This window comes from Stenella coeruleoalba, assembly GCF_951394435.1.
Source record: "Stenella coeruleoalba genome assembly, chromosome: 2".
Lineage (NCBI taxonomy): Eukaryota > Metazoa > Chordata > Mammalia > Artiodactyla > Delphinidae > Stenella > Stenella coeruleoalba.
Window position 1 is genome coordinate 130,871,206 of NC_137147.1, and position 19,698 is coordinate 130,890,903.

The 19,698-nt window shown below is 39.1% G+C and overlaps 1 protein-coding gene across 2 annotated transcripts in view; it reads left to right on the forward strand.

The window, feature by feature from the left end:
* Nucleotides 1-2,323: 2,323 nt before the first annotated feature.
* The window catches only part of UBE2Q2 (ubiquitin conjugating enzyme E2 Q2), a 72,852-nt gene continuing 55,477 nt past the window's right edge, over nucleotides 2,324-19,698 (forward strand). The window contains exons 1-3 of one of the 2 annotated variants that reach the window (XM_079913003.1): nucleotides 2,324-2,806; nucleotides 13,245-13,346; nucleotides 17,667-17,771. In XM_079913003.1, the coding sequence (XP_079769129.1) occupies nucleotides 2,618-2,806; nucleotides 13,245-13,346; nucleotides 17,667-17,771 (396 nt within the window). In that variant the 5' untranslated portion in view covers nucleotides 2,324-2,617. Of the gene's footprint in view, nucleotides 2,807-4,161; nucleotides 4,181-13,244; nucleotides 13,347-17,666; nucleotides 17,772-19,698 lie in introns of those variants that run through there. The other variant, XM_079913004.1, reaches the window with a different exon arrangement.

Consider the following 19,698-nt stretch of genomic DNA (forward strand, 5'->3'; position numbering starts at 1 on the left):
GAAACAATGTTTTGTTTCTGATGCTAGATTTTAAGCTTCCTGAATTCAGGGACTATATCTATTTACATTTCTAGCTCTCTTAGGGCTTGGAACACAGCAGATACTCAAAAAATGGGATTGTGAAATTAATATATATATATTTCTGAGATATAACTAGTAAAAGTGTTTGCAATTTATAAAGCTCTATTTTCTCATAGCAATTTAGAGATAACAAAATAAAGTTTAGATAGATTAAATAACTTATTCAGGGAATTTTACTTCTCAAAGTCATACCAAGTTCTGAACAATTTGTTCTCTTTTTCTCAAGTCCTTGTCTGTGACTGCCATGCCTGTTAGGGTCCCAAGAGTACTGGGGACTGAAGGAAAAAAAAGCAGCAAGCCATACTTGTGCTTAACCCAGCAATAATGCCAATACAGTATCCTAGTTATTTCTGGCTCAGAGCTCAGGACTGGAACCCCTTCTTCTCCCAGTCCCAGTTCATAGTGGTACCTCTAGTGCCAGGGTCAGGAATCCCCATAAATATAACACTTTACCTGCAGAGGTATTTTCCTGGGAAGATGGATCATAGCTTTTATTAGATTCTCAGAGGGGTCTGTGACCCCTTGAAAGGCAATATAACATGATACGATATCTCAGAAGTAAATGAAAATAAAAACTTTTAAAATGTTCCCCATTCAGTGGACTTACTACCTCCCAGTGTTGTTCTGAATTTTGTTATCTAAAGGACCAGTAGACAAGGGACCATTTGTAGATCATGAAGTAGGATACATTTAGGGACCAGAGAAGGCTAGGTACCTCCAGTCAAGACCAGTGCAAAAGGAAAATGCAGAGCCCCTTGTTGGAAAATTATTAGCAGAGCATTAAACCAAGCACAAGGCCCTTCTAAGCCAGGACCCCTATGCAACTACAGGTTGCACACCCATGAAACTGGTCCTGCCCTTAGGACATACCACTAAACACACTATTAATTACCTGCCCAATTATGTTATATTCCTTTGGACTGCCACGCAGTCCTCCATCCATTTTGGGGGCATCTAGAATATGCCAGGGATTGTGTTAAGTGCTGTGGATTCCAGATAGGAGCATACATTCATAACATTGGGTGTCTATTACATAAAAGGCCTTGTTCTAGGTTCTGGGACTATGGCTCTGCATAAGACATTCATGTTGGGCAGAAACAATAAATAAACAGGAAAAATATCAGATAGTGACAGGTGATGAGAAAGAAATTAACATAGGATGATGTGATACAGGGTGACTAGGTGGCTATTTTATTTATTTTTTAAACATCTTTATTGGAGTATAATTGCTTTACAGTGGTGTGTTAGTTTCTGCTTTATAACAAAGTGAATCAGCTATACATATACATATATGCCCATATCTCCTCCCTCTTGCCTCTTCCTCCCACCCTCCCTATCCCCACCCCCCTAGGTGGTCACAGAGCACCAAGCTGATCTCCCTGTGCTATGTGGCTTCTTCCCACTAGCTATCTATTTTACATTTGGTAGTGTATATATGTCCATGCCCAGGTGGCTGTTTTAGATTAGGTGGTCAGGGAGGCCCTTTCTGAGATGACATTTGAACTAAGACTTTACTGAAAATAGGCCAGCCCTGCCTCCATGGGAGGTGGAGAGAGTTATCTTAAGCTTGGGCAATGACAAAAGCTCAAGGCTGGAAAGAGGGAGAGAAAATGAATGCCAGAGTGAACAGAGGTAGTGGGTAAGGGGAAGGATGAAATTGCGAGAGGTGGGAGGGAGCAGCCGGCAGAGACCAAATTATCATTTTTTGGTAAAAGGATTGTTTGAGAGCAAAGGAGTGAGCAGAGTCCGGCGAGAAGGTCCTGGCAGGAACTCAGGCTAGTGGTGGCTAGGTGACTAGGATGAGAATAGCGGAGATGAAGCTAGGTGGGCCGATACGGGTCCCGAATGCTCCTCACAGCCCGCAGTCTCCCACCAGGGAGGGCCCGGGGCTGGGTCAGGTGAGTGGGTGGCCCGCTCGTAGCCTCGCGGAGCACCGCCCCCAGGGGCCGGCGCGCGTCCGCTGCCCCGCCGACGTGGCCGGCGCAGTAGGCCGCGCACGTGTCTGCTCCAGAGCTGGGGAACAGGGGAGCGCGGGGGTCTCAGGTTCCTGGTGATCAGAGGCCGGGGCGCCAGCTGGCCTGAGCCTGGCGTCCGCGGGCGCGAGCAGAGCAGTTGGGCCGGGCGGAAGGGGGCTGGGTCACGGCGAGGAGGGGGCGGCCTGGCGGGCGCGCGCGCTAGCCGCGTGCACGCGCCGGGGCGGGGAGGGATGGGGGCGGGGTGGGGGCAGCCGTTTCCCAGGCGGTAGTGGGGGCAGCCCTTTCCCAAGGCGGTAGCGGGGGTGGTGTCGCTGTTGCCCTTTTAAGCCGCGGGGCAGCCGCCTCCTGCCGGTGGAGTCAGTTACAAAGGGAGCAGCCGCCCAGGCCGCCACACAGCCCCTCGCCATTTTCCAGCCCCGACCGACGCGGGCCGGGGCGGCGGGGAGAGGCGGAGCCGCGAGAGCGCGGCCCGGGCCGGCCCCGCGGGGCGGTCGCGGCCGTGACGGCGGCTCCGGGCCCGGCTCCCCTTCCGCACCCCTCCCGCCGGAGATGAGGGGAAGATGTCCGTGTCAGGGCTCAAGGCCGAGCTGAAGTTCCTGGCGTCCATCTTCGACAAGAACCACGAGAGATTCCGCATCGTCAGTTGGAAGCTGGACGAGCTGCATTGCCAGTTCCTGGTGCCGCCACCGGCGCCGCCGGGCAGCCCTCACTCCCCGCCGCCGCCGCTCACACTCCACTGCAATATCACGGTGAGGCGCCCGGCCGCAGCCCTGTAGGGCCGGGCCGGGGAGGAAAGGGGCGCCCAGAGTCCCTGGACAAAGGGGAGCCTGCCCCGGAGAGGCCCCTCGGACCCCCGGGCGGGGCGGGCCCGCCCCTTTCCCCGGAGAAGGGCCCGGCCCAGCCCCGCCGGGACTGCGCGCGGCTCGGGTGGGAGGAGGCGGTCTGCTCGTTTCTCCGGCTCTTCTCGCCGGCCTGGGTTTGGGACTCCTGGTCCCTCTCGGCCCCCGTCGCCGCGCCCTGAGGTGGGAGACCGCTGCCGGCCGAGCCCTCGCTGGGTCGCCATGGCCGCCTACAGCCAGGGGCCTGCCTCCGGGGCCGCGGTGCGGCGAGTCGGCTGTTGTTTGAGCCCCGGCGGGGCAGGCGAAGGGCCCTCAAGTTTGAGCGCGTCCTTCTCGAGTCAGATTTCCCTGGTTCCGCGTATTCCCCCAATTATATTTTAAGTTTGTGCTTAAGGAAAAGCTAACATTGAAAACTGACGCATTTGAGGAAAAAAAGTTTAGAATGCAGCTTCTGGCACTGTTTGAATTATCCCCTTCCTGCTGGCCTGGCTCCGCGCTAACGCGTTTCCGAAGGCGCATTGGACCTTGGATGCGGCAGGTGTTCTGGGAGTATGTTTGTGCAGCCCCTCCTGTGGGTAAGCCGTTCAGATTAGGAGCTGGCGAAAGGCGATACGTGCCCAAGTCTGCTGCCCAGTAGGATTGTTTTATGTCCCAAAGCCGAGAAGACCCGTTAAAGCTCACTCTTTAACTTCATCTGAAAGCTCGTCAGAAACGCGTAAAAAAAAAAAAAAGTTAAATAAGTTTCTTCATAAAAGTGTATGATGAGGCTGTTCGTTGTGAAATTGACTTAGGGTATTGGTCCAAACTGCGGAATATGCCTCTTATAACAGGAGTTAAGGTTTCACGTTGCTCTGTAAATATGGCTAAAACCGAGTCTGGCGTCATTAAACTCCCTTTTGTTAAGTTAGTAGGTACTTAAGTGCCTACCCTGCAGCGTACCTGGCGCTCCGCAGTCTGTAAAAGCCTTGAAGTTATGATAATTAACATTAAAGTAGTTTTCAGAGTACTGGGGAGCAGGTGTATATTTCAGAAAAAAAAAGTTCAGTAAAGAGCTGTACTCAGGTGTTCTTTTCTAGGCGCTGGTTTTGCACAACTGGGTAGCGCAGTCCCTGCTTTCAAAACTTAGTCTTCTTGGGGGAAGAGTTTTACACAACGAAGTGTGACCAGGTTCTATGGTATCATCATGAAAGCCAAAGAGAGCAATTAACTTGGACTTTGGTGGTGGTGGTGTCGCTTCAGAGAAAGCCTTGAGGAGAGGCTGATTGTGGAGTTGGGCTTTCACAGGTGAGTAGAATTTTGGAAGGGAAGGAAAGGGCATTTCAGGCAGAGGAAACTCCATCTAAAAAAGACAGCAAAGCTTGAGAAAATGTGGATTGACTAGGAGTAGAGAAGTTATAATGAGACTTGAGAAGCCCAGGATATAGGCTGGTGAAGGTGAAGATTTTCCAAGAATGGAAAACAGGAAGTAGTAGTGAGCATGAAGTAGGTGATAATAAAGAGACTGGCTAGTCTGAATGATGATTATTCTGGTACAGGTTCAGGTATGGCCAGGAAAAAGTAGGGCTGGTTTCAATGATAGAGTGAACTTGTAGGCTTGTGGGCGAGCTGCTGAGTTAGGTAAATGGGAAGATGTTTTTGCCATCCAGGACTAGGAGTGGTTCTGTACAGTGGATGGCATTAGGAAAAGTGTGTGGTTTTGGTAATCCCAGTGGGGGTGGGATGGTGGTGTTGCTGTGCTGTGCTGGCATTTAGTGGCAGGGGTACAGGGATGCCAGATGTCTTGTAATGTTCAGGCAGTCTGCCACGACAGAGAATTATCCCACTTCAAATGCCAGCAGTGCCCTATTGAGAGCCATATTGGAGGCTGATGGAGTCAGCTGCACAGAAAGATACTGAGTGATGACCTGGATTAGGAAGTGGAACAAGAAGTGAATTAGAGGCACCTGGCAAAAGGAGGCTCTGGTGGGGACCAGTATAATGGTACCACTAACACAAACTATTCAAATTGAGATGTTAGTGAATTATGACACATTATCAGAACATAATTATCATGGTAGATGCTCAGTGTATATGAATGTGTGTTAACATTATAATGGAGAAACATCAAACATATAAAAAGTTGAATAGTGTGGAGAACCTCCACGTACCCAGCCTCAACAGTGATAAACTTTTGGCCAATCTTATTTCATCTATACCCCACCTCGGATTATTTTGAAGCAGATTCCAGACATATCACTTCATCTGTAAATATTTCGGTGTGTATCTCTAAAAGATAAAGACTCTTTAAGCATGGCTGAGTGTTTAGATAAAATCACCATGGTTTGCTCTTGCTGATGCCATTTTCTTAGAGGGGAAGGAGCAAGGAAAAAATGGGGCTGGATTTCATATGTCAGGACCTGTCTACTGTGTTTGATTTGCTATTCTCTAAAAAGTTTTAGCTCTTAAAAAATAATGATAATTTTGATCTATCTTTTAAAAAACTTTTCCTCTTATTTCCTCTTATTCCCATATGTTTATTGAGCTCTTCTACATGCCAGGCCCTGTCTTCTCCATGCTTATCAAGAAGCATCCTTAGGCAGTTTCTGTAATGTTTGAGTGAATGGTACCTCACTAGTTGTTTCCTTATACACCTGCATGTCAATTTCTGAGTAGTCCTCTAAAGATATTGTGCCCCCTTTTTCTTTCAGGCTTCTGCATCAGCATTTTTTCCCATGTGGAATGTGCCCCTTACCCTACCCCAATCTGTCTTGACATGTCTGACCATCCCCAAGGCTCTTCTAGTCAGAAGCTGTTTATGCTGATATCTATTTCCTTTCCTGTCTTCTATAGTCCTTAACTGTTTATTGCTTTGGTTATGTTTTCTTAATATTATAATACTTGGGGAGTTTTTTGTTTTTTTTAGTTGTGTAGTTTTTAAAAGTCTTTTTTATGGTGGCAGGGGGGAATATTCTGTAATATTTTTCATCTTCCTCTCACTAAATGCTCAGTAAATATTTGTACTATTGATGATATGGCCACCATTTTAGCTATATTCTGTTGGAACAAAAATCTTAACTACCATGTAAGTTAACTGCCAAGAGTTGGTCAAAAGGGCAGAGAAAACATCAAGAAAGTGTCATGGGTAGTGCATAAATATTTAAAAGGCCACTTAGGGTTCGATAGGAAATCTGCAATTTGACTTCACATGAAAGCGTTTTAAGAAGTAAACAAAACAAAACAAAAAACAAACCAAAAAAAAAAAAAACAAGGCATAGATGTGTTACTCTTTAGGCCAAGGGAATGAAGCTAATTTTTTTTTCTGTTTTATAAATTTGTCCTAATCTTAAGTATGAAAGGGAAAGAGTGCTATTTTCAACTTCAAGGAGTCTTTTTTAAAAAACTTGTTTTCTGTGAACTCATGATATGAAAGTTTGTCATGCAAACTTAGAAGTATTGTCTTTCCATTTTCAGTAAATAGATCTAATTGCCAGTCAGTGCTAACATCCAGTTATGATCACACCTAAAATCAAAGCAGCTCGTTTTAATAACTTGTGCAGCCTTATTGGGAGCTAGTGTAGGACTTTGTTTTAGTCCTTTTGAAATATTTAGCATACCTTGGCAACTCCATTACTCCTTTTATGGACTTCTTGGCATTTGGGAACTCTTGGTAGGGAATTGCTGTTTTAGAGTGAGAAATCCCCCCCAGGAAGTAAATTAGCTGGTAAACAAATAAAACCTCATAGTACTTTATTATTTGTGTAGCATAAATCATTACTCTTTCTGCCTGAGTGGCTATTTGCCAGGCTATTTGTGGTGGAACATTTTTTTAATTAAATTTCTATTCATCATTGCCAAAAAGGTTACCCCCCTCCCAACCCTAACAGCAAGATACTAAATTAAAAATGTTAGAGCTGAGAGTTTAGGAGACAGAAAAAAATTTAGTCTTTAGTCTTTGGGACCTTAAGCAAATTACTACTTTCACTGTATTTTTCTCTGAAATAGATAATACTTTTTGCCCCACATGAGAGCATATATAGGAAAGCTCTTTAACATTGATAATGATCTCTGCAAATAAATATAAAAGTGATGGTGTCATTAGCAGCTGAATAACACTTTTGAAAATGCTTTTTAATAGCTTTTCATGGGAAATAAACCAGTGCTGTTAATTTCTTAATTTTTCTTGTTTCTAGTCTTTGCATTGATAAAAAGTAGCCCAGAGAAGGTTATACAAAGGAAAATAACAAAACTTGACTAAAGAGCCCAAGACCTTTTCTTTGGTCTACTCTCCTGGGACAGATTACTTTTCCAAATTGAACTCCTGGAGAATCTTTTGGAAGTATCACAGCTGTCATGTTAAGCACCTCAGTGGTACTTTCAGTCCAGAGGAATCATTGTTTCCATTCATTTGACCAATTTATAATATAGAGTCAAATTCCTAGTTGGTATCTCTCTTCCCTCATCCCCATTTTTATGCCCTTCCTTGAAAGGAACAGATACATGAAGAGGGGAGACTTAGATTTCCATTTTGTGAATGGTGTATCCTTTAGTAACTTGTTTTTTTTCGTTGTTGTTGTTAAACTTCCTTAGGCCTGGAAAAGGATAGTATTAGATAAATGTCAGCTAGTTGAGGGGTGGGGAATTGAATTTAGTGGGGAATTGAATTTAAATAGTCCCTGCCAAATAAAGCATTACTGGAGAGCCAGAGTGGTGAAGCAGAGGTCCCTTTTTCCAAGGCCATTGTAATAGTGTTCTGTGTTCTCTTCTGAAAGATCATTCTGAGAGACAAAGCGGACTCAGATCCAAGGAAACCATTGGTTTCTGCAGATTAGGTGGTTTGAATTCTCTTCAGCACTTTTGTTTTCTCTGCCTCAGTGCCTTTAGAATGATGTTATGATTAGCTGTAATTTGCTATTCAAACAAGCACTTAGGAATTTTTTTCAGATCACAGGGGTATATATGCATTTTTCTTTTACCAAATGTTAGTGTTTTTACTCTGCTTCTCTGGGCTCTGGTCATGTTAGATATTTAGTTGTATGTTATTTACTTGTAAAATGATTATCAGGGAGCAATCTCTTTTTCTTTCTTCTTTTTTTTGGGTAGCTTTTTTATGTTGTCAGGTCATTTAGAATTTTATTAAGCTACCATATGGTAATTCTGTCAGTTTATTTCATTCTCCATCCCACATTTATTGAACGGCAAAGTGTGAAAATAGAGTGTCCCATAGCTGTTCTCCAGAAGAATTAAAACTGTTATACCTTTGAACCTTCAACAAGAAGTATGTATATCAATTTTCAAAAAAAGTTAGGATACAGCCATCTCCAAGGATTTCATGTCATTTGGAAAAATGCCAGAAACTGAGCATTCTGGCAGGCAGTTTTGCTGGCTGGTGCTTGATATAGAGCCACACATCGGTCTCTTAGTGGATTTATGTGGAAAAATAGGTAAAGCTATTTCTGAACAAGACAAACTCCTTAGGCAATGACAAGCGAAGAGGTTGGTTTGATTAACCTTGAGTTATGTTGCCTTAGATTAGGACAACACAACATTTTATGGTGGCAGTGGCCGTGGTGGTGAATTTCTTTGAAATTTGTCCACTTATGGTAACCTTTATGGTGGTGGTCACAGACAACTTCATCCTTCAAGCCTTAAAATCACTATAAAACTAATAGTAGAATTGAGGAAAAACAGGGTCCCTGAGTAATTAGATGCTTAGATAATTGTCTAAAATTTTCATAACTGGCGAGGAGAGGTGTTAGAAGCACTTAAACATTTAATGTAAGGAAAGCTGCTTGAACTTACACTGGGATTTTAGAGCACCATCTGTTGTTTAAAAATTGTATATCATGGGTCATTTTAAAGAGAAATAGTAAGGAAACTATCTTTTCAAGATAGATACAAAGCTTAGTTGTTAACCTTGTAAAAATTTAAAAGCTTGAGGTATATGAGAGGTTGAAAGCATTAATGCTTAGTTTTAAATATTGGTGATAATTTTGGATGCCTTTCAAAGTATGTAGATTGTCTTCTAAATATTACACTGAACAAGCCTTGACCATGATGTGAAATTTGTGCTGAAGATTACGTTTCCAGAGGTGGTGGTAGTGGATATTTTATAATGTGGAAAATAAGACATTTAAGAAGTCTAAAAACCAGATAAGCAAAACTAGAAAAAAAAAATCACCTGTAATTCTACCACTCAGAAGACACCACTGTCAAAATTATGGTACATATCTTGTCATCTGGTCATCTTTTTTCTCTTATGTTTATGTAGATTCCCTCTCCCTTTTAAAAAAAATCAGGTTATTTTGTTATCTGATTTTTCACTCAGTAATGTTGTAGACCTTTGTCATAAACTTTTTCCTCCAATGTCTTCAATTATCATGTGCTGTTCTGTTACATGACTACAGCATTGAGTCAGTCGTGTCTGCTACTATCAGTGGTTTCTGTTTTCTTCTATTTTAAGTAATGCTTTGAGCATTAATAGCTAGAGCTAAATCCTTGTGCATATAGGTAATATCCTTTGAAATTTTCCTAGAAGTGATAGCTTTCTGTTCTTGTTGATGAATTGGTTTTTGGAGATGTTGTAACAAATTATATTGTATAGGAACTTTTTTTTTTTCTTCCAGGTAGCAGCTTTTATTAGATTGGTAAAAACGTTAGCAGGTGTGAAGTGAAAGGGGCATTCTCACAGTCATGGCACAAAGTATAGTATAAATATCTATGACCCTTTAGAAAACAGTTTGGTTTCTTTTAACCCTCTCTATTTTGGCAAGATATATGCTGGCTACCCCGGTTGGCCAACATTGTCCTTGTGATGCTGGATCTCCAAGAAAGACGGCTCTAGTTCCAGAGAAGATCCAGATTTGCCTGGTTTAGCTCATCTGACAGCTAACCACTGGGAGTAGGATAGGCTGGTAGAGACCTGTGATCAGGTTTTGGGTCAAGGGAGGCAGGTAGGAAGATGGGAAGGAGATAGGAAAACTAACCTCAGTAGAACCACATTAATATAGAATGATAAAAGGATGTTTCTTCCAAGGAAGAAATTCTGAGAGTGAGGGGGAAAAAGGTTGGGAGATAGGGGGCAGGCAGCAGTTATCAAGGTTTTTTGGAGTCAAGACTCTTTTACACTATTAAAAATATATTGAGGTCCCAAGGAGCTTTTGTTTATGTAGGTTGTCAATATTTATCATTAGAAATTAAAACAAATATTTAAAATATTCATTAAGATAAACTCATTACATGTTAATATAAATGTTTTTGTGGAAAATGACCTTATGCTCTAAACCAAAAAGTTTTAATGAGAATAGTGGCACAATTTTACTTTTTTTTTTTTTTTTTTTTTTTTTGCAATACGCGGGCCTCTCACTGTTGTGGCCTCTCCTGTTGCGGAGCACAGGCTCCGGACGCACAGGCTCAGCGGCCATGGCTCACGGGCCCAGCTGCTCAGTGGCATGTGGGATCTTCCTGGACTGGGGCACGAACCCGTGTCCCCTGCATGGGCAGGCGGACTCTCAACCACTGCGCCACCAGGGAAGCCCCACAATTTTACATTTTATGAGGTGAATCTCTTTGATGTCTGGTCTATCATTTGCTTCTGCATTCAATCTGTGGTGATATGTTGTTCTGGTTGAAGTAATAGGAAGAAAATCCAGCCTCACACCGATACTTGGTTGGAAAAAGGAATATTGTAACAGCTGTTTTAGATAGTTGTAGATATTCATTTTGGATACTCTACCCAAACTTGTTTTTTTCTTGAACTTTGAATGGATCTTTTACCCATGATATTATGACATCATGCATTGGTCATTTGGAAAATATTGGTTCACTGAAATCTTCTAAATGTTGATACATTTTGTTAGGTGACATGGAAACATTATATTCATTAATATCACCGTCAACCTCATCAGAATACTGTTAGGAAGCTGTCAGGCTCACAGTGGTAGATACAGGTTTTGCAAAATTCTATTTTTGCTTGAAAGCTTGAATTTTATCATTGGCAATAAATACTGTCCTGTGTTTTCCTTGAAATGATAGGCTCTCTTCATTCTTTTTGGAGAAAACATCTATCAAAAATCCAAGTTGGAATAACCATTGTTTGTCAGTCATTCTTTCAAGTGAAAATTGTGTCCTGTGAAAGTGGTTAGTTCAGCTCACAATTGTCATACAAGTGCTTTTTGTCATGTGTTCTGTAGGAGTGCTCATGTGTGCTTCACATTTCATCACTTGCAATATTAAAAAGACATAAGGATTGAGATTTAGTAAAATAACTGCCTCATCACAGACATTCATAAGTGAAATGCCTTTTTTTTCTTTTAAACACCTTGAATGACTGGTGGTGAATACCATGTCTTCAAGTATAGTTTGGTGTCACTGCCTTTATCTGTGCTAAGGTACCAGCAGTTAGTTTTACCCACCATTATGTCTGCACCATTGGTACAGATGTCAATGTGAAAAAGGCAATTAACATTTTAGTATTCTTGTAGAAATAGTTTGGACCTAGGAGTCCAAGGGCCCCACTTGAGAACTGTTAACATAGTTGCTTAGACCTAGTATATATCCTGTCTTCTTTTGTACAGGATTAGAAAAATATGGCATAGGTAGTAACTGATCTCAGTGTTTCTTTTATGTTTTTCTCTTTTTTTGCAATTCTCATAATATGGTTTTGAGGGGTTTTAGTCCAGAGCAACAATTCATATATTTTCTTTTGCTTATGCAGAAGTTTAATCTACATAATGAAGCTGAGAATTTAGTGCTTTTTTTTTCTTTTAAGGCTAAAGAAAATACAAATCTAAAACAATAAAAATGGTTTAGATGGTGTGTTCTCAAACTAGGCTGAAGAATTTAAAGAAAATGTAATAAGTAATTCTCTTTTAAGAATAGGATTAATTTTGAAGACAGTCTGTTTACCTTTTAGCCTTAAAGAGGTTTGGGACACAGTAAGAGTTTGAGGAATGAGAATACAAAAATAAACCATTACTGAATGGATATAATGATGTCCTACTTCAATACAGTTTTTCTTTCTTTAAAGAACATTTTGTAAAATGCTTTAAAAATAATCAGTTTGTAATTGAGATTAGAGTTCTCAAAGCAATGCTTCTTTAAACTGTTTCTGCAAAATTGTTGTTTCTCTATGACTAGAATCTAACTGTACCTAATACTAATACTAATGGCTTTTCCCTAATATATAATAGAAAACAGTGCAAATGAACAGAGTAAATGTCTGTTATTAGGTGGAAACATGTACAAGGGTGTGACTACCAGGAGGTTAAGATTATTGGAACCATTTTAGAGGCAGCCTATTACAGTGTTCAATAACATCATTGACCTGGATGAGCTGGAGCACGCAGACAGTAGCTGTACAAGGAGAATGCCTGTCTCAGAGCCCAACTCCAGTGGCTAGTGAGCACTATGACTAATGTCATAGTGGCTAATGTAGCCCTAAGACAGCTATGTTGCTGTCTGTTCTGCCTTTCTAACACCTTGCTGTCTTGAAGAAGTAATCTTAACCTCATTTAAGAAATTTGTCCTTTAGAAGCCAGAGTCTTCCTTGCAATCTAAGAAGGGATGGGAAATTATTAGGAAAAAGGCAAAATTAAATGGGATTGATTTTTAGGGGCCAATAGGGGCCAATTTTCTATTGGAGAGAAATCTCAAAGTAGCTTCTGTAATTACACTACTCAGAAGGCAAGTAGTATAGTGAGTAGAAGATTTAAAAAATCATTTTTAACATTTGTAAGGATTTAAAAACATGTGCCTAGATATGTATTCCTTTGCTTTATTTAAAAAAATTCAGAGTTAGATCTCATCTAGATAAATCTTAGAAATGTAGTTTTATTATATTAAAAGGCAAAAAGTAGTATGATTTAACTCTGTAGACTACTTCAAGGTTGGGGTTTTTTAGTTTTTGCTTTTAATTTGTTTTTGCTTTTTGAGGGATTTATTGTGATTCCAGATTTTAAAGCCCTTAAATGTTAAAGCTGGTGAATCCAGGCCATGATAGACCTTTCTTTGTAAAGAAAGGAATCCTGTCTTCCTTGGTGCTTGCATACTTTTGATGAAACATAACTTTTGAAGTGTATTCTCTTCTGTTTGTTTTAAATCATACTGCTTACTGGGTAAAGTCCTTTTTTTTTAAGACTAATAAATTATGTAACATGGAACAGGAAAGATTAAACTGTAAAACATAATTTTTATTTAAAAAAATCCATTAAAAATTTTGTTTCTCCACACATGGATTTTAATGTGTTACTTTTCTTTCCATGATATGCTTTACTTAAATTTGTGGTCATCTTGCCATTTAGTGGTGAGGTTTAATTGCATATCCAGGTTATCCTGTCTATAAATGTGTTTAACGTAGGTGTCTCTGTAACAGGAATCTTATCCATCTTCTTCACCAATATGGTTTGTGGACTCTGATGACCCAAATCTGACATCAGTTCTGGAACGTCTAGAAGACACTAAGAACAACAATTCGGTGAGAAAATAAGCCACACTACTTTTTGTTTCTCATGAACATATAGAATTTAAGTGTTAAGAGGTAATATGTTATAGAAGCCTGATTAATGATTATTTGATAACCTGGTTTTTAGCTCCTTTAAGATTTCTTTTTTTTTTTGTCCTTCATATTCTACTGTTTAATACCTGGTTTTTCATTTTTATTCCCCATAGGTATAGTCTTAATTTAGATCAGGAATTAGGTGGTCTCTTTTCCATGAATCCTAATCATTAAACTACGCAGGCCTTTTTGGTTGGGACCACTAGCCAAGGTAGGAAGTAGAAAAAGGGAAAAAGATCAAGGTAGATGTGAGGGGGAAATAATGACAGAATGACACCAATTGCTGTTTCTGTCAAGAGTCTATAACTCTGAGTAAAAGTCAAAGGTATATAAATAAAAAGTTATTTTCTAATATATAAAACAATCTAACTTTCCATTTTAGAAACATGGTTTCTTTGATTATAAAACTATAAGTGACCATTGTGAGAGAACTAATAAAATTAAAAACAACAAAAAAAGGAAAATAGAAATCTTATTTTCTCTACCTGATACAACCATTGTTGACATGATGGCTATTTTTTCTCGGTATTTTTTTCCCTTGCTAGTAAAATACACATTCTCTTATACATATGTTTAAATAGTTGAGGTTATGTTTTATATAATTTAAATGCTTTTTTAAAGTTAACATTATCATTACATTTTTCCACGATGTCACAAAGTCCTTACAGAAAAATACCAATTATTATTTGCAGGTGACATGATTGTTTACCTTAAAAAAAAAAATCGAAAGGAGTCAGCTGAAAAAGCGATTTTTAAGATGACTGGTTAAAAGTTCTATTATATAAAAATCAAGTTTTCCCAAATATCAGCTATAATCAGAAAATATGGTGGGCAAATATTTTATTGACAACTCTAAATACCTAGGAATAAGGTTAGGTGTGCAGGTTTTGTATCAAGAAAACTACAAAAATTTGCTGAGTAAAATGAAAGACTTGACTACTGTGTTCCTAGATGGGCAGACTCCATATTATAAATATGTCAGTTATCTGTATAGCTTCATGTTAGTTTATAAATTGAATGCAATTCCAGTAAAAATCCCAACAGATTTATTTTTGGGACTTGACAAGTGACTCTAAAGTTTTTGAAGAGTAAATAATCAAAAACAATAATGGAGTTGAAAAAAAATGAGAGACATGTCTGACCAGATATTGAATAAAATAAAATATTGAGTACTGGCACCGAACTGGACAAGTAAAGGCAGTTAGAAGTTTAGAAACAGAGTCATGCAATTGAGAATTTAGAATGAGTTAAATCGAACCAAAATACTCAATAAGGAAAGGATAGATTGTTCTATTAATAATAAATGGGAGAACTAATGATTTGGGGAATTTAGAGACTTACCTCAGATTTTTGTCACCATAAGTTAGAGGTGGTTTAAGCACATCTATTCTTAAAATTAAGAACAGAAGAACATTGGTTTATAGAGTATTATAAGAGTAATAAGAGAGCCATGAAAGTTAGAGGAAAAAAGTAAAAGCTAGACAGACATATGTTCACATCTCCAGCAGGGGAGGGGGCAACAGGACAGGTAAAGAGGGATAGACTTAGCTCCCTTACTGCTTAGGAGGTTGCCTCTAAAGATCTAAAGGTGTAAGTTTTGTAATAGTAGAAATGAGTGGGGTTATTTTTTGATGTCTAAAGTATCCATCAAAAAAATGCTCATAAAGTAAATTGACATAGGATATAAAATGGGATCCAATTTCATAAATAAATATTTACATAAAAGAAAAAAGCCAAAACTCACGCTTCACTCTTTCTTATACTCTCTGCCAGTTATTTTATTACCTAGTCTTGAATAAGAATAAGCTCTATTTCCTCACCTTTAATTCATTATAATCTGGATTCTGCCATCTTTGTTGTACTAAAATTTTTACTTCTAGTTGCCAAATCCAGGACTTCTTTTTTAGTCCTAAAGTTTCTGCAGCATTTTGATACTGTTGATTCTTTCCTTATTGAAACATTTCTCCATTCAACAAACACATATTCCTTATTGTCCACCAATAAAGAGCTGGTTAAATAAAAATTACTGTATAGTTTTATGATAGAATATCATGTTGAAGTTAAGAAGAATGCAGCCAGTCTTTCCACAAGAGCACATACAATGTTCCAAGATATACTAAGGTGAAAAAGCAGGGCATAGCATATTGTCTATAATCTGGCTCCTTTAGTATACGAAGTAAAAATAAATAAATAAATAAAAATAAATCTATGCTGGATTATACATACCTTTTTTTCCACCTGGGTGGATACAGGAAACTATTAGTAGAACGCAGAAAAGTATTTTTTAAAAAATTGGCTTCTATGCCAGGCTTTGTGGTAAGTGGTGGGTATAAAAGACAAGTCATATCCCTGTCCTCTGGGAACTGATAATCTGATGAGGATTTCCATCAGATCACTGTCTCCTGTTTTTATCTCTTATTATTGCCTTGCCTTGGCCTCCTCTGAGCTCTTATTCCTTGGTCTGCCTCTTTCTTCTCATTCTGCGCTTTCTCTGAGTAATCTCTTCTACTCCCAGTACTTAAATCATGGCCTATATTCCAGTGATTCCTAAATCTGTATCTCTAGATAAAATTTATCTCCTGAGTTTGAAACCCATTATCTGTCTATATATCACACAGATCCAGGGAATCTTACTCAGATGTGCTGTGGCTGTTCAAAATGATTACATCTAAATTTAAACTCATCTACCTCTTAGTACTCCACCTCCCGCATCATGTTTCCCCTCAAAAATTCTCTCTGTGATTGTGAATGGGGCAAAATGAAATAATGAAACTTGTTACCCATGTTTGAAGCTGGGAACTATCTTAGAGTTCTTTTTTATACCAGTGTTTCCTGACTCCCACCCCCTCAACTCCAGACTATCTAGTAAATTTCTAAGACCTGTCCATCTCCCTTCTATAAGTATTTCTTAAATTCTTCCCCATGATCTTAGTTACTTCCTTCGATCCCTCAAACACTTTTTTGGGTGGAGCGTGAAGTTGAAATTCCTGGAAGCTGTGCTGCCCTGTTTCTTACTGCTTGGTGCATCTCCACCACGCTGCTGTCTTTCCCACAGTGCTACCGTAGCTCTTCCTGTACCAGGGGTTGGAGTGTCGGGTCTGTGTCCAGCTCACCCTGCCTCGTCTTTGTTATGTACTGAGCACAAAACAGAGCTTATTGGATGGATAACAAATCCACGGTGGGGCTTTGCTGCTTTTTAAGCTTGAGGATATTTTTTTATACTAATTTACTGCTCAACTTTCCTCATTTTTACTTGCTCCATTGTCCACTTTGGAAAGGCTTGTTCTTTGCTTTGTTTAACCCATTCTAATTCTGTGTCTGTTTTCCTCAGTCCTTCATAAACCTGCTCCTTTCTCTTCATCTCTTTTCTTGGTTAGAGACATCCAGGAAACTGTTCCTGACCAAGTGAAGTAAGTTACCTTACTTGCTGCCAATCATGGTTACTGATAGTGACCATTCTTCTTAAATCATAATTCTAAACTTATACATTGAAAACAATTTTTTAAACAATGAAAAACATGTTTGTGCACATAATTTACCTTGCTTACTTAAAGTAATATGCTTAAAAATCTGGATTTAAAAATGGAAACGAGGTATTCTTTGCAGTTTTCCTAGTAAGGTTTTTGTTTGTTTGTTTGTTTAGACAAACACTTAAGAGCCTACTAAATGTCAAGTGTTTTCACAGAAGAGTTCATTTAATTTTTACCCTTATGAGAAGGTTTTAATTTCCTTGTTTTATAGATGGGGAGACTCAAAACTCAGGGCGTTAGATACTGTATCCAAGGTCACCTGGATTCCAAGGCTCTGTTTGCTAGACCACATTTGCCTCTACTTTCAAATGAATGACTGTGAAATATATAATTTTATAAACCGTGTGCAGCACCACTGCCTCTGTTTTTTGTAGCCTCATTAATGTATTAATGTACTCTTGTAAGTTACTAAGAAAAGAAGTTAACAACTGAAAATTAGACAATGTCTGGAGCTCCCCTTCCTCTGCCATTTTGTTGATGTCATTCTGCTAGGTATCAGTTGTCGGGATTGCACTAAAGCCATAGTAACTTTCTTACACTGGCAGCCCCTAAAATATTTTTTAAAGACTGTTATTTTATCTGTAGGCTGTAATTGAGCAGTAATAAACTTTTCTCATTTCCTACTGGATTAGTTACAGTAGTTATAGTGTTATTCATGTCTCTAAGGGCTCTTTAACATAATGCTTATTTACTGAAATGTGTTTTGTAGCTTCGTCAGCAGTTGAAGTGGTTGATATGTGAACTCTGCAGATTATATAACCTTCCTAAGCACCTGGATGTTGAGATGCTAGATCAACCACTACCCACGGGTCAGGTAAAGTAAAAATTCTCTAGTGTTCAAGAGCTAAAATAAATTGTCTCAAGCACAAGTAAAACTAGGATGATTTCTCATTATTATACAACTTATTTAGAACTTAGTTTTTGTTTTCCTGTTGAATTGTTTTGTTTGTTTTAGGTACTAAAAATAACCTTTTCATTCTTGGGAGCTGCTCTTATTTACTATGACAGGCAAACAGTTGCCCCCTCCCTACCACCACCTTTTTGTTAATGTTCCTGGTTTCCATAACTGTTCCTTGCTTCTGCAGTTGTTTGCTTTTGTTTATTCACTTACCTTCACCTGGAATGCCATCTCTCTATACCCATTTGTGCTTCTTAAGTCCTAACTCAAATGTTATCTCCTCCAGGCAGCAGAAGTACCCACTAGCTCACCACCACTTCTAACCTCTCTGGATTTCTGGATTTACCTATTTAGGCATAATTTATTGATTTGTACAATAACAAAGATTTAGCTTTTATACCACCCACTTACCCACCCACCTCCCCTTCCTAAAACATCATTATATTTAGTAATATGAATAATCACCACTTATCATTAGGACTTTGTAGAGTTTTATATTTCATCTGTACAGTTTTTTGTTTTGCAATGTCTTCCTTATAATAATAATTCGTAGTTAAAAAAGTTATGTTCTGTCTCTTTTCTATGAGATCTCCCTCTCTTCTGGAGCCTTTGGCTCTTCTGCACCAGTCTTTGCAGGTTCTTTTCTGGGCTGGCTATTAAGCTGTCATATTGAAATTTTTCTTGTCTCCTCTGCTGGAGTAGTAGATCCATTGTTTCCAGATTTCATGTCTTCTTTCTTGGCTTACCTTTTCTCATTTTGCCTGAGGAAAATGATTTTACGCAAGTAAAATCTTAGAAAAACGTCAAGGGGTAGTACATTTTCTGAGTTCCAACTTCTTAAAAAAAAAAATATATATATATATATATATATATATATATATATATATATATATATGTATAGCCAGACCACCATGGGTTTGAATCTTGGTTTAATTACCTAATTAGCTTGGGCTAATTACCTAGCAATATGTACATCAGTTTCCCATTTGCAAAATGGGGAAATGGTAGTAATACCTATATTTGGGGAGAGCTATAAAGATTAAATGAGTTGGTGCATGTAAATCATTTAGAGCAGTTCCTGATGTATAGTAAATGCCCAATAAATGGTAACTGCCTTCACTTGACTGATAGTGTGGTTGAATATATAATTCTAAGTTGAGAATAATTTTCCCTGAGAATAAATGGTAACTGCTGTTGTCTTCTAGTCAATGGTATTGAAGCCTGATGCCATTCTGAATCTTAGTCATCTCTGTGCGACTTCGGGAAGCTTTTAGGACTTTGTCCTTTCCCTGCTGTTCTGAAATATCACAGTGGTGTACTGAGTTTTTTGTTTGTTTGTTTGTTTTTTCCATTTTTGTTGGGTACTCAGTATGGATGGACCTTCTCAAATTTGGATTCTTGAATCTTTCTTCTTGGGTAAATGTTCTTGTATTTTTTTCTGTGGTAACTTTCTCCTTTCCATTCTTTATTTGTTCATTTTGGAATGCCTACTAATAGGATTTTAGACCTCCTCATTTGAGTCTTTGTATCTCTTATTATCACTGTATTCTGTCTCTTTGTCTTAATTTCAAATTCTGGAACGTTTTTCTTATCTTTCAACTTCTGGAAATTTTATTTGAACAGTCATAACTTTAAGTTTTATTTTGGTTATTTATTGCTGCTTAACCAGTTACACTAGAACTTAATGGCTTAAAACAACAGTTCTATCTCGCACGACTGTGTCAGTTGGTTAGGCTTAGCTGGACAGTTTTTCTGCTGACTTCACTGTGCAGTCAGATAGTGGCTGGGACTGGTAGTTATTTGGACACATGACTGCACTGAAATGTCCAGCATGCCTTCTTCA